Source organism: Ovis aries, chromosome 2, assembly GCF_016772045.2.
Source record: "Ovis aries strain OAR_USU_Benz2616 breed Rambouillet chromosome 2, ARS-UI_Ramb_v3.0, whole genome shotgun sequence".
In the NCBI taxonomy this organism is placed as follows: domain Eukaryota; kingdom Metazoa; phylum Chordata; class Mammalia; order Artiodactyla; family Bovidae; genus Ovis; species Ovis aries.
In genome coordinates this window covers 151,584,835-151,604,645 of record NC_056055.1, presented here as the reverse complement: position 1 = coordinate 151,604,645, position 19,811 = coordinate 151,584,835, and the positions used below count along the sequence as shown (strand labels likewise).

General features: G+C 39.8%; 2 protein-coding genes across 3 annotated transcripts in view; one reads left to right on the top strand and one right to left on the bottom strand.

Annotated features, from left to right (window-relative positions):
* The window catches only part of UPP2 (uridine phosphorylase 2), a 43,842-nt gene extending 31,475 nt beyond the window's left edge, over positions 1-12,367 (top strand). For both annotated transcript variants that reach the window (XM_060409910.1, XM_042243828.2), the window contains 2 exons: positions 8,054-8,205; positions 9,803-12,367. In XM_060409910.1, the coding sequence (XP_060265893.1) occupies positions 8,054-8,205 (152 nt within the window). In that variant the 3' untranslated portion in view covers positions 9,803-12,367. The remainder of the gene's footprint in view (positions 1-8,053; positions 8,206-9,802) is intronic.
* Positions 7,867-19,811, bottom strand: part of CCDC148 (coiled-coil domain containing 148) — a 340,275-nt gene continuing 328,330 nt past the window's right edge. The window contains exon 16 of the mRNA XM_060409905.1: positions 7,867-14,292. Coding sequence (XP_060265888.1) covers positions 14,179-14,292 — 114 coding nt within the window. The 3' untranslated portion in view covers positions 7,867-14,178. The remainder of the gene's footprint in view (positions 14,293-19,811) is intronic.

Sequence of the window (19,811 nt, the reverse complement as noted above, 5' to 3'; positions counted from 1 at the left end):
CCCTTTTCTGCTGCTATTGAAGCTGTTGGTAGCTGATGTCAGCCTGCCAATAGCTGTCTTCCAGGCCACTGATGCTGCCTGTTCCTTGAGCAGATCCTTTCTGGGCTGCCAACATTCACACTAAACGTTGTGTCTGTAAGTACGTAATTCTGTAGTTCTTGGGAGAATTTCTGTCCAAATTTCTTCTTGGTGACAGGGACTCTTTATTTCCCTCAGACACCACTGTTTCCAAAGATGAATTCTTGGTACAGGAAGATCAACCCCTGGAAGGTCAACCACCAAGGACACAGATCAAAACCCCATGCATATGATTCTGCCATGTTCCCATCTTTTATCCCCACTTCATTATATTCGACCCTGAATGCAGTGAAGCTTGGAAAAGCTCTGTATGAGCTGGAAGAGCTTCATCTGGGGAAGGGCTGTGAGAGCCTTCAGAAACAGCTGCTTTAACATACTCATCAGGGAGGTTATATATCAATGGTAAACAACACTGGTGGAGGAGGCAATGGCACCCCACTCCAGTACTCTTGCCTGGAAAATCCCATGGACGGAGGAGCCTGGAAGTCTGCAGTCCATGGGATCACTAAGAGTCTGACACGATTGAGTGACTTCACTTTCACTTTTCACTTTCATGCGTTGGAGAAGGAAATGGCAACCCACTCCAGTGTTCTTGCCTGGAGAATCCCAGGGATGAGGGAGCCTGGTGGGCTGCCGTCTATGGAGTCACACAGAGTCGGACACGACTGAAGTGACTTAGCAGCAGCAGCAGCAGCAAGCAACACTGGAAAATATGTTTCATCTGGCACCAAAAGCTCAAGACTCCCAGGCCTATTCCCGTTCCCCCTCCATCTTGCTCCCACTGTCAGCAAAGACCCATTCCCCATGTGTCTCCAAATGGCCTTCTCTAATGGCCTTTTTTGTTCCTTTAGTAGTACCAGATGACTGGGTTCATACTAAGGCAATGATGCCTAATGGTTTCAGCTTATAAATAATATTGTATTTAAACAAGAGTCTTCTAGAGAATCATTGTTCTCAGAGGAGTCACTCATTGAGTATGGACTAGTGCAAAAACAGATCTTTCTGCATTCACCAGGACAAGGAGGTCCTGAGACACCATGGACTAGCACTTCTTATCTTTACGATTCATGTAAGATCTCACTTACGTTAAGGGACATAATTCTCACTTCATCAGGGACATTTTGCATGACTACCTAAACTACTCACTCCCATTCATTCTACTTACCCACTCATTCACTTTTTCTACCTCATTTCTCTGTATCGTATTTACTACTATACCAAACTACATTTATTTCTTTATATATTAACTTACATATAATTTTGCACATATTAACACATGAAGATACATATTTAGCATCTACCTCCGTTACAACATAAGTAGTACAAGAACACGAACGCTGTTTGTCATTTTCTTGCTATATCTTTCAGTTCAGTTCAGTTCAGTCGCTCAGTCGTGTCTGACTCTTTGAGACCCATGAATTGCAGCACGCCAGGCCTCCCTGTCCATCACCAACACCAGGAGTTCACTCAGATTCACGTCCATCGAGTCGGTGATGCCATCCAGCCATCTCAACCTCTGTCGTCCCCTTCTCCTCCTGCCCTCAATCCCTCCCAGCATCAGAGACTTTTCCAATGAGTTAACTCTTCACATGAGGTGGCCAAAGTACTGGAGTTTCAGCTTTAAGCATCATTCCTTCCGAAGAAATGCCAGGGCTGATCTTCTTCAGAATGGACTGGTTGGATCTCCTTGCAGTCCAAGGGACTTTCAGGAGTCTTCTCCAACACCACAGTTCAAAAGCATCAATTTTTCGGCGCTCAGCCTTCTTCACAGTCCAACTCTCACATCCATACATGACTACTGGAAAACCATAGCCTTGACTAGATGGACTTTTGTTGACGAAGTAATGTCTCTGCTTTTCAATATGCTATCTAGGTTGGTCATAACTTTTCTTCCAAGGAGTATGTGTCTTTTAATTTCATGGCTGCAATCACCATCAGCAGTGATTTTGGAGCCCCCCAAAATAAAGTCTGACATTGTTTCCACTGTTTCCCCATCTATTTCTCATGAAGTGATGGGACCGGATGCCATGATCTTTGTTTTCTGAATGTTAAGCTTTCAGCCAACTTTTTCACTCTCCTCTTTCACTTTCATCAAGAGGCTTTTTAGTTCCTCTTCACTTTCTGCCATAAGGGTGGTGTCATCTGCATATCTGAGGTGATTGATATTTCTTCCGGCAATCTTGATTCCAGCTTGTGTTTCTTCCAGCCCAGCATTTCTCATGATGTACTCTGCATATAATTTAAATAAGCAGGGTGACAATATACAGCCTTGACGTACTCCTTTTCCTATTTGGAACCAGTTTGTTGTTTCATGTCCAGTTCTAACTGTTGCTTCCTGACCTGCATACAGGTTTCTCAAGAGGCAGGTCAGGGGGTCTGGTAGTCACACTTAGAATAATATTTGTATATGGTCTTTCAATAAATATTTCCTAAATGAGTAAAAAGAATGACTACTCAACCTCTATAGCCCATAGAAGATAGCTATAACAAAGTCAGCTGGTTCCTTGTTATTCAGCTACATTTATTGCTCGGGATTATCTAAAGGACTCTGGAATGCCTCATACTCGTCCCAGTAGGAAGTGGCAAAACCTTATAAAGTTAAGCATCCTTTCACTATAAGGTTCATATAATACTTCTATATCTCCTAATATCTGATAGATGGACAAACTACTTGAAATGGAGCCATGGATACCTCTACGCCACTGTTGTTATCCTGATCTCATTGATTATGCTGAAAAAGAATAGTGGGAGTCCATTGTTGCTTTAACAAAGATTTAAGTGAGGGAAATAGCGGTCTTCACAAAATTATTCTACCTTGAAAGGCTGAACCTTCAGAACCATGTAAGCCCACTGCATAATGCTATATAAATATATTCATCTATGGTTCTATAATATGCATACATCTTTCCAACTCTTAAAACAAAATCTACTTTAATTAAAACCCCTAACATTCTGGTTAAAGATGATATTCCTTTTGCACTGGGAACTTGTGGATAAGTATGTTCAGTTTTTATCCATCTTTAAAAGACAGTGCTGGCTGCCTTTTGACATGTGCTTGCTTGCACAACAATATATGAAACCTAGTATTTATCCAAGATTAGGTTCACTTAAATCTTCTTTGTCTTTAGTTTTTGGCAGCACTCACAGTGGTTTTTCTTTAGGGTAAAGGAAGAATTCACTGTTATTTCTTTTGACACATACTGGGAACTTTGGGGATAAATTCAGTCTTCATAATATTACTTTTCTACAGCTTGATGAAAGGGAGCAGAATCCTGACTTTAATTCCACATTATATTCATCTGCTGATGCAAGAAATGAAGGCTGTTGGGCTCTGGGAACTGCAGGATGATCATTGATAGAGTAAACAAGATATTACAACAAGGATTAAAGATTATATTCAGTCTGGAGCTGGAGTATTTCTTAACTCAAAAATGGGAAAACTGGGGTTTTAAATTATTATTATACAAAAGCAAAAGGTGACCCATTTCAGTTCTTTACCCTCACAGTATCTGCTGAGAGATACTGTGGCTCAGAGAGGCTAACAACTTTCCCAAGTTCTCACACTAAATAAGAAGTAGCTGAACTGGAACTGGAACTGACTTCTCTCTGACTTGAGGCCCCATGCACCATGCCCTGCTGTGTCTTTCTGGCAGCCTCCAATGGATACACAAGGTTCAGAGTCTCTATTGACAGGAAACAAAAAAATAAGTGCAGATTTTTCTATTTTATATGTTGTGAGCAGATAGTTGTGCTACTTCAGAAAGCAAAGCCCCTAAAGGCTAATCATATATCAAGATAGTGTTGAAATCAAGTAAAGCAGCATGTAGATACTTATTCATTTGTAAGTATAGATATTATTTTACCAAGAAAATAAGTCAGTGTATTTGGGAAACCAGACATAAATGATAAGTAATTCATTTATTATGCTTATAAAGGTAAAATTTTTAAAAAATTGTTTCTTCTTGTTTTGCTGATTTTTACATATTTTTAATGAAAGTGAGTATCTAGAATTTTGTTTGATTCATTTTAATTATACTCTCCTGCCCTCTATCCTACTTCTGCCTGCCTTGTGCCAACACACTCACCCATCAGAGAATGATTTGGATCCATGGATCCAACTTTTTGTGTGATAGCATTATATCCGTGACCTGCCTCTCTCCATCTGTGACCCCAGTGAGGAATTCTCCCTGCTGGAGCCCCCAACCCCAGCATAGCAGGTTCCATCCTCTTCCCATCCTGACACAGCTCTGCTTGGAGGTCCAGCATCCAACAGAAGTGCAAGTTCCCAAGATTGAACCTGGATCTCCAGGAGATGACAGCATGGTCCTCACACCAAGATAATGTGAGACACAGATGCTGAAGGTGTGGGCTTGGGCGAGACCTTTGAGGTCCAACCTGTTCCTTTCTCAGAGAATAAGACTCAGAGAGTAAAAAGCGACCTGTCAAAGGAAGCACAGCTAGATCAAAACAATGATGGACTAGCCCTGATAGCTCCTGCCTCTTTACTCCCACTTTCTACACTACTCCATAAGGTGTAAAAGAGTAACATATTTATCAACTGACAGATTACCTATACTTTCCCCATTTTTTGAAAAGGCATAAGCAGCAGCTTTCAATAAAAGATTAATGTATAAATAATTTAAGCAAAAGTAAAGAGAATAAGAGGCATGTAGTTAAGGGAGTGAATGGGATGTTCTCAATAGCAAACAGCTACCTAGAAGGGCAATACTAAATATAAATAGTCTGAGTTTCCTAGAAGCCAAGTTGAAAATGGAGACTCTTTGAGCAATACAGCACTCATTATTTTATAAAAGAAAGCATTTGAGGTTTGTCATAAAACTTTATTCAAGTATGTTAGACATAAGTGATCAGCTTTATTACATTGACTATGTCTTTAGTAACAATTTCATAAAAAATATGGGACAATTTTTGATAGAGTTAATACTAAATCTTGGTTCTAATCCAGCATTTCTTTGGGAATCTAAAGTGCTAGGGTGCAGGTATGAACATTTGTTTTCATTTGATTTAATTAGGGATAAAGTTTAAAGTCTTTAAGGCAATAGTTGTCAAATATCAATGTGCAAATAATTTAACTGATAATTGTTTTTTTTTTTTAACAAAATACAGCTTAACTGTCCTTTTTTACTCCTCATTCCTAATTCTGTAAGTCTGCTGTTGCTGCTGCTAAGTCGCTTCAGTCGTGTCCAACTTTGTGCTACCTTATAGACTGCAGCCCACCAGGCTCCCCTGTCCCTGGGATTCTCCCGGCAAGAATACTGGAGTGGGTTGCCATTTCCTTCTCCAATGCATGCATGCATGCTAAGTTGCTTCAGTCGTGTCTAACTCTGTGCTACCCCTTGGACAGTAGCCTACCAGGCTCCTCTGTCTGTGGTATTCTCCAGGCAAGAATACCACAGTGGGTTGCCATTTCCTTCTCTAATATACAAATACTAGATTGGCCAAAATGTTTGTTCAGGTTTTCCCATAATATATGGGAAAATCCAAGTGAACATTTTGACCAACCCAATATTTTATGTGTATATGCACACGTGTATTTTTTTGAAGAGAGGTTCCAGTTACAGCTTTTATCAGAGGGGAAAAATTTAATGATCAAAGAGTTGAGAATCACTGGGAGTTCCTGGTGCAGCTCTGAGTGGATTGAGCTCCATGTTGATGCTGGTGTGTTCCCACCCCATTGCAGCCTGAGGTCACTTAGCTGACAACCTCCTTGGTGACAGCTAGGTAACTAAATGTCCCTCCACAGGAGCCATCCTCCCTGCCCAATATGAGGATTATAGTAGCAAAACTGTCAGGCTTAATTCTGAAAAATTGTTTTGGGTAAGTTGGTCCCTTTTAATTGCTTGTGGAAATTGTAATTTTAGATGACAAGATTATTACAAGCTGCTTGTTAATTGGTCTGTCAGCATCAAGAAAACCCCACTGAGATCATAGTGACCTGTTCTTGTCCCTCTTTGGCACTACCCACGAAATCACCGGAGAAGACATTTAGTAAAGTCAGCTCTTGCTCCTTGACAAGCACGAGTTTCCTTTTATCCCTCTGCCAAGTGAAGGATTAGAGAAGGACTTTCATCTTTTCCCTGCTACCACCAGCCCATGTCAGCCTTCACAGACTAGCTGATCATTAACTTGAAAAGCTGAGGAAGTTTCTAGCCCTTCCATTTGCTTGTTTACCTGTTGGGCCAAGTTGCTTTACAACTGGATGATTTTTGAATAAATAGGGTCCTAGGTGATGAAATATTTGACTCGGTTCCAGTTGGATATTTTCATTGCTTTTCACAGTTCACTGAACAGGAGGGTCAGTTTGACTGGTAGGTCAGGACAGGTCTGCCTTATGGTTTGCCATGTGCCAGCTCAGTAGAGGAGGGATGGGAGGAAAAGGAGTCTTCTCAGCAGTTTACGAAGTGGGGAGTTGACTGGCTATTTACTAGCTGTGTCTTCCTGGGCCTTTTGACCTCCCTAATTCCTCATTTCATCATTTGTCAAAAGAGACTAAGAATAATAGCTAGCTTATGGCACAGCAATGAGGTATAAATGGTATCGTAAATACCCAGCATATAGCAAGAGCTAAACCAAACAAAAAAGATAGCACCTATTATAGTTATAGTCCATTTTTCCTTCTCAAATCCAGAAGTATCAGATAGCAGAGAAGTCAAAGAAATAAATATCACATTCATACCCAACTTCATCTTTATGACCTCAAAGCTTGTGAAGGTAGCTACATCTAATCCCAGATCCACTGAAATCCTTCTTTAAATGATGCAGATGAACATAGAGATTATGATAACTGCTATCAATTCAAAGTGATTGTCACTGATTTTGTAACCATATTCCTTGAAATCAAAGATTTCATGTGAAACTGGCAATAAAAAGTTTGTAGGGTACCCAGTGTATCTCTAGAGTTCTTGATGGAACAAACCAAGATGTTGCCTTTATGGTGACTTATCAAAAATGAAACTTTCAGATGGCAATGACGACCCTGTATGCAAGACAGGAAAAAAGACACAGATGTGTATAACGGACTTTTGGACTCAGAGGGAGAGGGAGAGGGTGGGATGATTTGGGAGAATGGGAATTCTAACATGTATACTATCATGTAAGAATTGAATCGCCAGTCCATGTCTGACGTAGGGTGCAGCATGCTTGGGGCTGGTGCATGGGGATGACCCAGAGAGATGTTGTGGGGAGGGAGGTGGGAGGGGGGGTCATGTTTGGGAATGCATGTAAGAATTAAAGATTTTAAAATTTAAAAAATAAAAAAATAAAAATAAAGAAAAAAAAAAGAAACTTTCATTTTTTAGAAAAGAAAGATGCTTGTTCTTTCCCCTTAGTTTCACAACTGTCACAAGATTTTGTCATTATTCTTTAGAAACTAACAGCTAATAAATGTGCTACTTCATGGAGCTGACTCTTATGTTTAAACATATTGTTTCACTTTTTTCTCAAATTTCAAAAGTGTCAGGACTTGCCCTTAAGGCTATTTCCTGAGGTTAGCATTCATATCTCTTCTCTGGTTACTTCCCTTTCCAGCAGGCACACTCAAACATTGGATCAAGGAGTAAAATGTCATCTCAGGAAAAATGGCTAGCTCTCTAGTTCTATCCTCAAGAAAGAAAAGTCTGCTCTAAGAACTGGAAATGGGATAGAAAGCTGGAGGTTTGTGTGTCTTGAATGGCAAAGATCCTTTCTTGTTCTTATCTTGAATACAAAGATTTTCTGAGCCTTAATCTAACCAGTTGTAGGGGAAAGGAGAAGGGAGAGTACTGAAAATGATTTCAATTAATTTATTTAGATGGAGTGTTGGACGGGAGTCCACAGAAACATGAATCATAGCAGAGGAGTCTAGAGGGAGAACAACACAAAGCCCATGTTCGAGGGACACGGGGAGTGTCCGGTTAATGTTTCTATAAGAAAGATAAACCCATTTGCTCAGTAATGGTCTTGTTTACGTTTCCAGCTGCTGTGGTCTGCGTGACACTTCTCAACAGACTTGAATGTGACCAGATCAACTCTCCCCATGATGTTCTCGTAGAGTACCAGAAACGGCCTCAGCTCCTAATCTCCAAATTCATTAAACAGCGGCTTGGATTACTTGACCAGACATCGTAGGTGGGCAGCTCAATCCTTCTCTGCAAATTCACAGTTCCAGTCATCATGTTGAAGGCATATATTATTTGTGACAGTTTTGTATAGTTCTCATCCACATGGTAAAATCATAATTGAATGATTTTATAAAACCTTTTCTCTTAAAAATGAATTTGTTGAAAAGAATTTAATAACTTACATTAAATTAAGTTCAAATTTCGTTTTAAAATGAGTTAGCTAAGTCAGTCTAATAATTAAAATTGTAAAACTGTATTGTGACATTTGGAGTTTCATATGCAGCATTAATTAAGTTCACATCAAAATAGATCAACCACTTGTAGATTCAGTTACCCGTCACTCTGCTTCTGAAACCAATCCAGAAATTCATGTTAGGATGTTGTCAGGCACTTCTAGGTGTTGGACAAGTGACAGAAATTGATCATGCACATTCAAAATATTTACAGAAAAAAAGTGTCAGTGTAATGTAGGTCTCTATGAAAAAGCTACTCATAGAGAAATAGGACCATACTTCTTTTTTTGCCCCTGCAGGATTTTAGTGCACCACAGAATAGGATTCGAGGCTGAGGTTTGCCCATGTTTGTGATTTTATCACAAGCTGTAACAACTCTAGATCACACATTGATTTCCAGATGAAAACCTTTGGAAATGCAAAGAAAGATCTTCATTTTTCTTCCAAAATCACACATGATTAAACTATTTTCTAACAAATTTTTCTTTTAAGGAAACGCATTTCAAAAGGGCTATATTTATAAATTTTCATTTCAATATTAACCTCATAGGCTGAGGAATAATAACAACTGAATTTAGACTTGAGTTCAAGATGTTAAAGTCATCCTTTTGAGTGACTTTGAAGTGGTCTTGCCTGCACCCTGCCCCGCCTCTGGCAGGCATGGTGTCACTTGGAGGGTATACTACGCTTTGTATGAGTTGATGCTGCCTGGAGGGGGCAGTTCTTCTAAAGATGATACACTTAGGAGTTGGGAGGCATGGATGGAGGATGCGTGGAGGATGGCTTACAATCTTGAATAGTATGTAATGTTATATACATATATTTATATTGTTGTGGCTCAAATAAAGTTTAATCCCAACCATGATAGAGATTTTTTTGCCTACTATAATCAATGACTAAACAATCCCCAGAGAGGAACATCAGTCTGGAAACATTTTTGGTAACAGTTATGCATGGAGTGTTTTTAAAGCACAATGGCAACCCACTCCAGTACTCTTGCTTGGCAAATCCCATGGACGGAGGGGCCTGGTGGGCTGCAGTCCATGGGGTCGCTAGGAGTCGGACACGACTGAGTGACTTCACTTTCACTTTTCACTTTCATGCATTGGAGAAGGAAATGGCAACCCACTCCAGTGTTTTTGCCTGGAGAATCCCAGGGACGGGGGAGCCTGGTGGGCTGCTGGCACAGGGTTGGACACGATTGAAGCGATTTAGCAGCAGCAGCAGCAGCAGCATGCCTGGAGTGTTTTTAAAGCCATCCCAATGACTGGCCATCAAATACCATGATTAGAACTAAAAGTAAGGTAGAATGACATTATAGTTATTAGGTGGGGTTCTCACTGTGTTTCGTTTTTGTTTTTTGTTTTTCAGACAAAGTGGAAAGTACTTCAGAGTGTTCTCCATAACCCTTCAATTTGAACTTTTATCTGTCTGTTCCTAGAAAATCTTATTTTCCTTTATATTGAGAGAAGAAGAGGTTATGGGGTGGAGGAGAGAGAGAGAATTAAATACTCACAGTTAATCCTCCTTTCAGCTCCTATGTAGGGTGTGTATATGTGTGCACACACGCCAGAAATCTAGGAAACCTTTTTGATGATTCTGCCTCCTCATCCAATCAATCACCATGCCTATTAATTGATTCTAAGACATTTTTCCAATGAAAAGCCTTCTCTGTCCTCAAACCAGATTCCTCCCAGCCTCACCCATAGCTTCCCACAGCACCCTCTACAGCTTCTTTAACGTATTCATGACAGCTTGCAGTTGTGTTGAGATTTGGGTCTTCAATTTTAGTGTTTAGACTATAAGATTCATGAGGACAAACACTACATTTGTCTTATTCACTGCTGTATCCCAAGCACCCAAAAAGTGCCTATCTCATTCTAGGTGCTTCACTGAAGTGAAGAATGTATTCTCTGCAAACATTTCCCTTATAAACTCTCACTATAATGCCTCGTCTTTGCAAAACCCATCCTCTCCTTCTTCAATCCCTTGTCAGCTCAGCTCTCCCTGGCTTCCTCCCATGACATCCCACTTTGTGAGGTGGAAAGTTCTCTGTATCATTAATGTAGAGTTGGGGTGGTGTCTAGAACTTCTTGTTTTCTCCTATAGCACGTGACTTTCCCCTGTGTCGAAGTCAAACCCCAAATTCACCCTCTTTAGGAAGGCCTCCAAGCTTAATTCCCCTTGATTAATCATAGCTAGTTCCTTAGAGAGATATCAATGTGTTCTCATTTATATGCTGTTTTGAGAACACTTGTGCTTTTATGTTAACTTGGGTAATGGATGCCCAGCTTTCTTTGGGAGGCTCATGTTTCCTTTCTACCCTTTGACTGCCATGGAGTGTTATCTACTGCAGGCATTCAGCCACTACTCACCTATGCCTGCCCTAAGTCTAGGAACCACCTCTTCACCTCACCCCTAACCTCACCTTCTGCACACTCATTCAGTCTTGCCCTCCTAGAAATCAGTTCAAGAAACAATTAGACTTGCAAAAATTCCTCTGATTATTTCTATTTATTGGTGTTTCCATGCATTTTTGGTATGTTTTTCCTTTGTTCATTCATTTGTTATAAATCCATATCACTCCTTTTTCCCCAGAAGAATAAGAGACAATTTATAAGGAAAAATTTAAGTACATCAAGATAGTATAAACTAGACATAAGTGGGGGTGGGGAAAGAAAAAGGGAAGGGAGGGGCCGCCACTGACACAAATCTTGATGCTAATAGCACAATGCGTTGCGTATAGCCCATGCAGTGGCAGACAGTGGGTCCTGAGTTGGCTCTGGGTTGCCCAGCAGTTCCTTCATAAAGAGAAAAAATTTACAGCACCTCTAAGATAAAATGTGAACTAATCATCAGAAGAACAATTAGTCATGATTCCAAGAGGTTAGAGTGTAGTGTAGGGGTGAGTGAGGGAGGTGGGGAGAGGGAGAGGTGTGCATGTCAGTGCCTTTACTCCAGGTGGCTCTCAACACTGGTGCACACTGGGATACCGGAAAAGCCTTCAGAAACACTGTTTGGGGCCCCACCTCAAACCAGCTAAATGGGAATCTCTCAGAGTGGGATTGGGAAGCCCCATTTTAATAATTTCCCCTGATAATGTGCAGCCTGGGTCAAAAGACACTGATTTAAAAGAACGAATAGTCTGTGAATCTAGCAGGCACTCCTCCAGCTGAACTTCTAGAAGTCTTTTGATGATGACTTCATTGGAAGAGTTATATACAGATCAAGCTCTTTTACTTGATTCTTACTCCTCAACAGGAACAGTATCCTTTTGTTCTAATATTTTCAAGTGTGCAATATGATGATTTGACAATACATACATTCTGAAATGATTACCACAGTCAAGTTAATTAACATATCCATCATCTCACATAGTTATATGCCTTAGCCAAGCTATGGAAACAGCATGTGTGTCTGTTGACTGATGAACGGACAAAGAAAATGCATTATATATATGTGTGTAATATATACATATATATATACACAATGGAATATTGTTTAGCCACAAAAGAGGGGGAATCCTGCCATTTGTAACAGCATGGATGAAACTGGAGGGCATTATACCAATAAAATAAACCAGACAGAGAAAGACATATACTGTATGGTATTGGTTATATGTAGAACCCCCGAAACAATCAGATTCATAGAAACAAAGAATAGAATGGTGGTTACCAAGAGCTGGAGCAGGAAAAGGGGAGATGTTGGTCTCAGTGGTCAAAGGGTACAAATTTCTAGTCATAAGATGAATAAGTTTTGAGGATCTGACATGCAGTATGGTGACTCTGGTTTAGCATTGTATTATATACTTGAAATTTGCTAAAAGAGTAGTTTTTTAGCATTCTCACCAAAAAGAAAAGAAACAATATATTAACCATTTTATACCCCCAGCAATATGCACATTGCCTAACACATAATAAAAGTGGATTAATTATACATGTTTTATATATCTATATATATATTGCTATCGATTCAATTTTTGTATTCCCCTCACCTAATTCTTATGTTGCAGCTCTCACCCTATATTGTGGCTATGTTTAGAGATGCGGCCTATAAGGACTTAGGTTCAATGTGGTCACAGGATGGGGCCCTAATCTGATAGAATTATTGTTCTTAAGGGACACCACAGAGTTCCCTGTCTTTCTCTCTCTGTACATATGCACTGAGAAAGGTCCCTGTGAGGATGCAGTGAGAAGATGGCCATCTGCAAGCCAGGAAGAGAGCTCTCAACTGATATGGAATCAGCTGAAATCTTGATCTGGAACTCCTAGCTTCCAGAACTATGAGAAAACAAACTTCTGTTATATTTATTTAATCACTCAGTCCCTGGTTATTTTGTTATGGCACCCACAGCTAAGATATATATCATATATATGAATTACATGTGTATACATATACATATATGCATATACATATCACACATAGGCATATACATATCATATGCATATATGTATATGTACACACATGTAATTCACACACATGTATATGCATATATATGTATACACATGTAATTTATATATATGATATATATCTTAGCTGTGGGTACCATAACAAAATAACCAGAGACTGAGTGATGGGGAGGCCTGGCGTGCTGCAATTCATGAGGTCGTGAAGAGTCGGACATGACTGAGTGACTGAACTGAACTGAACTGAAATATAGATATATATATGTATATATAACCCTGTAAACAAACAAAAAACATGATCAATTGATCAGTTAATGCAAATACATAGCTGACTGCCTGTCAACTTAATTTTGCCTGAATATTATCCCCTGACCAACCTTTCAGAATAACATGTGTTTATTATCTAGCATAATTTTCTATGTGAGATCATTACCAGCCAGTTCAGCTCCTCTGCTCCACGTTTCACTGCCAAACACACTAGACAGCTGACACACATTGCAATCTTAGTAAAACTCAACCTTTGGTCCAAAGTATACTCAGTCAGTTTTCCTGTCTTGTTTTTATACAGTTATAGAATAGTTACAGAATGTCAGTAAGTGCTCTGCACTATGTAGGCACTTAACGAGGACTAAAAGCTATCACCTTCAGAAATACAACAAAGTGAGTTTAAATTTTATATCCTTCTTCTAAAAACATAGCTCTTAACATTTGGATTCATTTAGGAGACCGTTGATAGCAATCTATGCACCAACTCCACAGAAAAAGGCATTTTCGCACATGTAACTCTGAGTTTGCATATAATTCACGGGTTTGCACACCTTCCTCGGGCTGTCAAGGCAGGAGAGCTGCATCCCCTGCCATAGGCCGCAGTCCTTCTGGGTGACCCTAGTTAGAGTGCTGCCCTTGATGTTCTGGTTATTGCTCCCCTCCAGCCGCCTCACTTCAGTGCTGGTAACAGCTGTTCCGGCTACACCACCTTTGTTGTTCCCTAAATCCTGCTCACCCTTTTGTAAATAGTTCAGTAAATTCTCTGTTTCCTAGTTTAATTGTGCCATCTGGTTCCTGCTGGGGCCCATTAATACAGCCTCCAAGATACATCTGGGGACCCAGAACCATTTGGAAAAAGTGTAAGAAGCTAAAGTCATTCTATATGCAGATCTTTCTATTATAATGGTTTTTTTTGTTTGTTTGTTTCACTGCAAAACAGAAGTTAGTATTTTTCTTCTTAACTGGTAGAGTACTTTAAAAAATATATTACCTTCTATTCAAGACTGTATATTTGTATTTCAAATTCTCCTGGAACTCTCCAGGACTTGTAGCTTGAAAAACAGAATGTTCAACTTACATTTTCTTAGCTGGCTGCTGGGCATCCCGTGTACAACAGAACTGAAAGCTTGAGTAAAAGACAGATAAATGGCTTCTATTGCTTGCCTCCAAGCTACATGTTTCGTCATCCTGTCATGGAAGGAAATTAAAATTGTCTGACATACTGAGCTTCATAAAGCCACACTGTTCCTCTCCAGGATCCTGTGTGCCTCTAAATGTCTATATCACGAGTAGATTTTTTTGGGGATTTGATCTACAATCTTCATCTCAGGATTGAAACTTAGGCAAACTCAATCCTTAGTTATTAGGTTTTCTTTAACCCTTTTAAAAATAAACTATACAACCATTTCATTCATCAGTCCACCTGGACTTTCTCTACCACTTAATAATCCTAAAATTTTGGCCAGGGGGTCTACCATCCAATGTCTCCTAAGATTAATAACTGAAGATACTTATAATTTGCAACCTGCTTCATTATTTACTTCTTAAGGGTTTTCCTCATTTCTTATTTGCTTTTTCAAACCTTCCAAATAGGTGTTACTCAATGTAGAATCAGCTTAACATTTATTTTTCTAAAAACTGAGCAATTTTCACTTGAGAACAAAAGCTCACCATTAAATCACTTTTTCCCCTGAAATTTTAAATGTTATTTAAACATTATTTTTATAAGTATAGTTTTAAAAAATCATCAGGCAAACAACCTAGAAACCAGGATCATCTAGTTTGTACAGGATTAGTAAAAAATTACCCTCCAAAAGGTAGTAATGTAAGATCATGTCCATTTACTTTCTGAATTTCCAAAGTTTCTTAGAAAATCTGTTACTCTGTACAGTAGCTTAGTCATTAACATTGTGAAGCACTGGATGCATTCCAGAGTTACAAAAATCATTTGAATAATCTGATTTTGGCCCTTCCTCTGTTAGAAAAGGAAGTACAGATCTTTAAAAATCTGGTTTCTTCTTTTTACTTTCATATGAGTTTACTTTTTCATCTGAGTTTATGGACATTTGCATTTGTATTTTCTCCTAACATTGTAACCAACAAAAACCAATGATGTGGCAAATAAATGTTACCCATGTCCCACTTACTCTGAGTAAATAATCAGCAGTGGACACCAATCCCACTAGCCAGATCTGTCTCCTACACTGCCTGGTCCCATCCTCTCCTTTCTTCCCCTTGGACTCCAGAGATCACACCTGTTCTGGAGCTGGTTCCATGATTGATTTAAGGTTGTAATGCCATTGGCTAGCATGCAAATGATAGAACAAATATAAAGGACCTACTATGCACAAATCACAGTTCTAGGTATTGTGGGAGAGCAAGACACAGTCACCTCCTTTAGACAATGGACAGACATCCTACTAAGTTTGAGGCACTAAAACAAAGGTGTGGATAACTACAATTCAGAGATAATTGGATAAACTTGAAAAGAGAGGTGGAAATAAGAGTGTTCTAGTAATGGCAACCCACTCCACTGTTCTTGCCTGGAGAATCCCAGTGATGGGGGAGCCTCACGGGCTGCCGTCTATGGGGTTGCACAGAGTCGGACACGACAGAAGCGACTTAGCAGCAAGGAGTTATTGGACTTCTCAGGTGGGGCTAGTGGTGAAGAATCTACCTGCCATTGCAGGTAAATGTAAGAGATGCGGGTTCAATCCCTGGGTCAGGAAGATTTCCTGGAAGAGGGCAGAGCACCCCACTCCAGTGTTTCTGCCTGGAGAATTCCATGGACAGAGGAGCCTGGCAGGCTGCAGTGCATAGGGTCGCACAACGTCCAACATGACTGAAGCAACTTAGCATGCACGCAAGGAGTTATCAGGAAAATGATGGTATAGAGGTCAAACAATTTGAAAGGGTTTCTTGGACAAGGTAGATATTTGAGATGAGCTTTATTATTTAAGGGCCATGATTCTGAAAGGACTCTAAGGAGCGTGTTGTCATCAGAGGGAAAAAAAAAAAAACATGAAATAAAACAAAGGAGGAAAACACAGGACATATATAAGAATCGTGAAGAATCCTGTTTGGCTGGACCTGGAAAGGTAGCTTGGGGTTCTATTATGTGGGACCCCAGAAGTGGGGGTAAGGAGATTGGATCTTATTCCCAGGAGAAGGGAAGTGACTGAAGCACATAGAGCAGAACTGACTGGTAGTCTATCAGGATAAAGAAGAAGGAGAAGTAAACTTGAGATAATTAAAAATAACAAAAAACTGCAGCAGGTGGAGGTGACCGAGATGTGACTAATTCCCTCCCACAACATTCCAACATTGTGGGATGCGCGGAGATGGAGTAAAGATAAGCTCCTCTGTAAAGATGGTCCGCCAGTCTCCTCTGTCCATGGAATGCTCCAGGCAAGAATACTGGAAGATCCTGCTCAGGGGATCTTCCCCATCCAGGGATTAAACCCCCGTCTCTTGCATTTCCTGTATTGCAGGCAGATTCTTTACCCATTGAGGCCCCTGGGAAGCCCTTAAAGATAAGTTAGGGCTGCCTAAAGACATTATTTTTTTTTGTTAGACTAGGCAGCTCCCCTACTTGTGAAGGTCAGTGCCTTCAAATTTTCACCTAATAAGTTAAATAGCATACATATTTCAGAGTAAAAATTCCCTTCTCATGTGAAAATGATGTGTTTCCAAAATCTTTTTCTTGCTAAAAGGCTAAGGAAAGTTCAAACATGACAGAGCCAGAGCAGAAGCTATGGGAGAGAATGGCATTTAAAGGGCTGATGAGTGAGAGATGTCAGCGGTGATCTCAGTATCCATTTAGATAAAACTTCTTATGGCTTTGTGGCTAATAAAAAATCTTCTTTCCCTCAAAGGATATATGTAAAGTAAAAAGACTTGACTCATAGATAGAGAAAGCAAACTAGTGGCTACGGAGGGTTGGGGGTGTGTGTGCAACCTAAGGGTGGGGCAGTGGGAGGTGTAAACTGTCGAGGCCTCAAGGATATATTGTACACCATGGGGAATATAGCCAGGATTTTGTAATAACCATAAATGGAAAGAAACTTTTAAAACCTGTATAAAATTTTTTAAAAAGATTTTAAGAGTAAACCAAACAAAAATGAATACATAAAATTAGAAAATAAAAGGAGGTTCATCAGTCTGCATCTCTATTTCTGCCCTGTAAACAGGTGAATATAGGAATAGAGACACAGATACAGAGAACAGACGAGGGCACAGTGGGGAAGGAGAGGCTGGGATGAACGGAGAGAGTAGCTTTGACATACATACACTACCATGTATCAAATCAACAGCTAGCAGGAAGCTGGTGCTCTGTAATGACCTAGAGTGGTGGGATGGGGGTGATGGTGGGAGGGAGGCTCTACAGGGAGGGAATATGTGCATACATATAGCTTATTCGTGCTGTTGTACAGCAGAAACTAACACAGCATTGTAAAGCAATTATCCTCCAATTAAAAAAAAAGTAAAGGCTCAATGAAATCCTGTCACATGCTGCAACATGAATGAACCTTGAGGACATGACGCTAAGTGAAATAAGGCAGGCATGAAAGGACAAGCGTCGTACCTAGAACAGTCAAATGCAAAGACGGCTATGAGAGACTGATGGAAACTCTGGGTACAGAGTTTCAGTTTGGGGTGGTAAAAGAAGTTCTGGAGATGGATACAGTAGTGGTCACAGTTGCACAACAGTGTGGATGCACCTAATGCCTCTGATTTCTCTGCTCCAAAAAGGTTAAAATGGTAGACGTTATAGTAGGTACATTTCACTATAATAAAAAAGCAAAAGCTCGTTGAGGTCTGCATTGTGGTTTTGATAAGAACAAATTCTAACTTACTGATTTTTGGAAAGAAAGTTCATACCATATTGTCTGCTGGTTGACAACCTATCGATCTTTATGGGCTTCCTCTACAGGAGGAGTCATGTGGCTCTGAGAAGCTTGCTTGGTGAGTGAGAAATCAGGGCTGGGACTAGGTATGGTGATGGTTACCAGTAGACAGACTATTTTGCTTAATGTTCTCATCTTCAATATAGGAATATATCTGCTAAGGAGGCCTGAATATTTGGATCAGCCAGTTAAGGCATTCTTCCTCAAAATAGTGTAATCAACCAAGGTTATTTTTCAAAGCAGAGTTTATCAGAGTCAGGAATGGAGTAGGAGAATACTAACACATCAATAACTGTCAGAAAGAATATTGATTTCTAAAATACTCAGAAGAGAGACGAGAAGAGTAACATCAGGAAATATTACTACCAGATGAAAGCCAGTGATTTTAAAATGAAAACTGCCTGCATCAACCCAATATGCATTCCCTTTGGTTCAAATGCTTTGGTGTCTCAATGATGGTAGAAAAGCATTTAATAAGGTTATTTATCTTTTCAGGTTGTCATAACACATATGAGAGTCTCTAGGATTGAAATATACTACTGGGGAAGGAAAGAAACTTATATGAAATGGGGGAAGATAATAAGATGAAAAATGAAATACTGAGAAGGAAGAGAGACTAGTAAGGAAGGAAGACAGCTGTGAAATCATGTTGTGAGAAGAAGCAAGTTTACGAGGGCTTCTAAGAGACAAAGAGCTTGCATATCCTCAAGAACTGGAAATACCTACAAAAGCTACATGAAACATTTCTGGAAGAGAATCAAAACATGCTAATAAAAAGGAAGAAACTTAAAGCCAGAGTAGTGACCTGAGCAGATACCTAATAACCTGGAGGCTTGGGCTTAAAGTTCATGTAGACACATTTTGAGTGAGGTGTTGCAACTAAGCCTCAAGAGAAAAAAATCTGTCAACCTGAACAGGAGATCCTAGTGAATATAGTCTGTCTCTGTCTAGGCAACCAGTGGGGGAAAAGCATGTAATTCCCTCAGAGATACAAAATTCATTCTTGATCCTTACTCAGGCTTGGAGTTTAAATTTATATTGCATTCAAGGAAACCCTATTTCAAAATATAAACAGAAAATTAGGTTATGGAACAGAAACGTCCCTGGCATTAGTAAATGCAAATCAGTGTGGAAGAACATAGACTCAGCTAGGTGGCAGGGGATTCTCACAAAATATTCAGCCTCATTGAATATGAGCTCATGATAAAAAGTCACACAATAAGTAACAATTTTTGTGTGAAGCAAAGTCAATGGTCATAAAATAAAGGAAAATTATATTCAAGAATTTGAGTTACTAGATAAGATATAGAAAGTGACTGCCAAGGAGAATATCTTTAAAATTACTAAAGCTATAATAGACATAACTTAAACACAGAAATGAAAAGTGAAAAAAGTCAAGACTGTTTCGAATGATGTTGTTGATGATAATAATAATAGCATGGCACTGACCACTTTTTTAAATGCTTCAGTTCAGTTGCTCAGTCGTGTCTGACTCTTTGCGACCCCATGAATCGCAGCACACCAGGCCTCCCTGTCCATCACCATCTCCCAGAGTTCACTCAGACTCACGTCCATTGAGTCAGTGATGCCATCCAGCCATCTCATCCTCTGTCATCCCCTTCTCCTCCTGCCCCCAATCCCTCCCAGCATCACAGTCTTTTCCAATGAGTCAACTTTTCACATGAGGTGGCCAAAGTACTGGAGCTTCAGCTTTAGCATCATGCCTTCCAAAGAAATCCCAGGGTTGATCTCCTTGCAGTCCAAGGGACTCTCAAGAGTTGTATCCAACACCACAGTTCA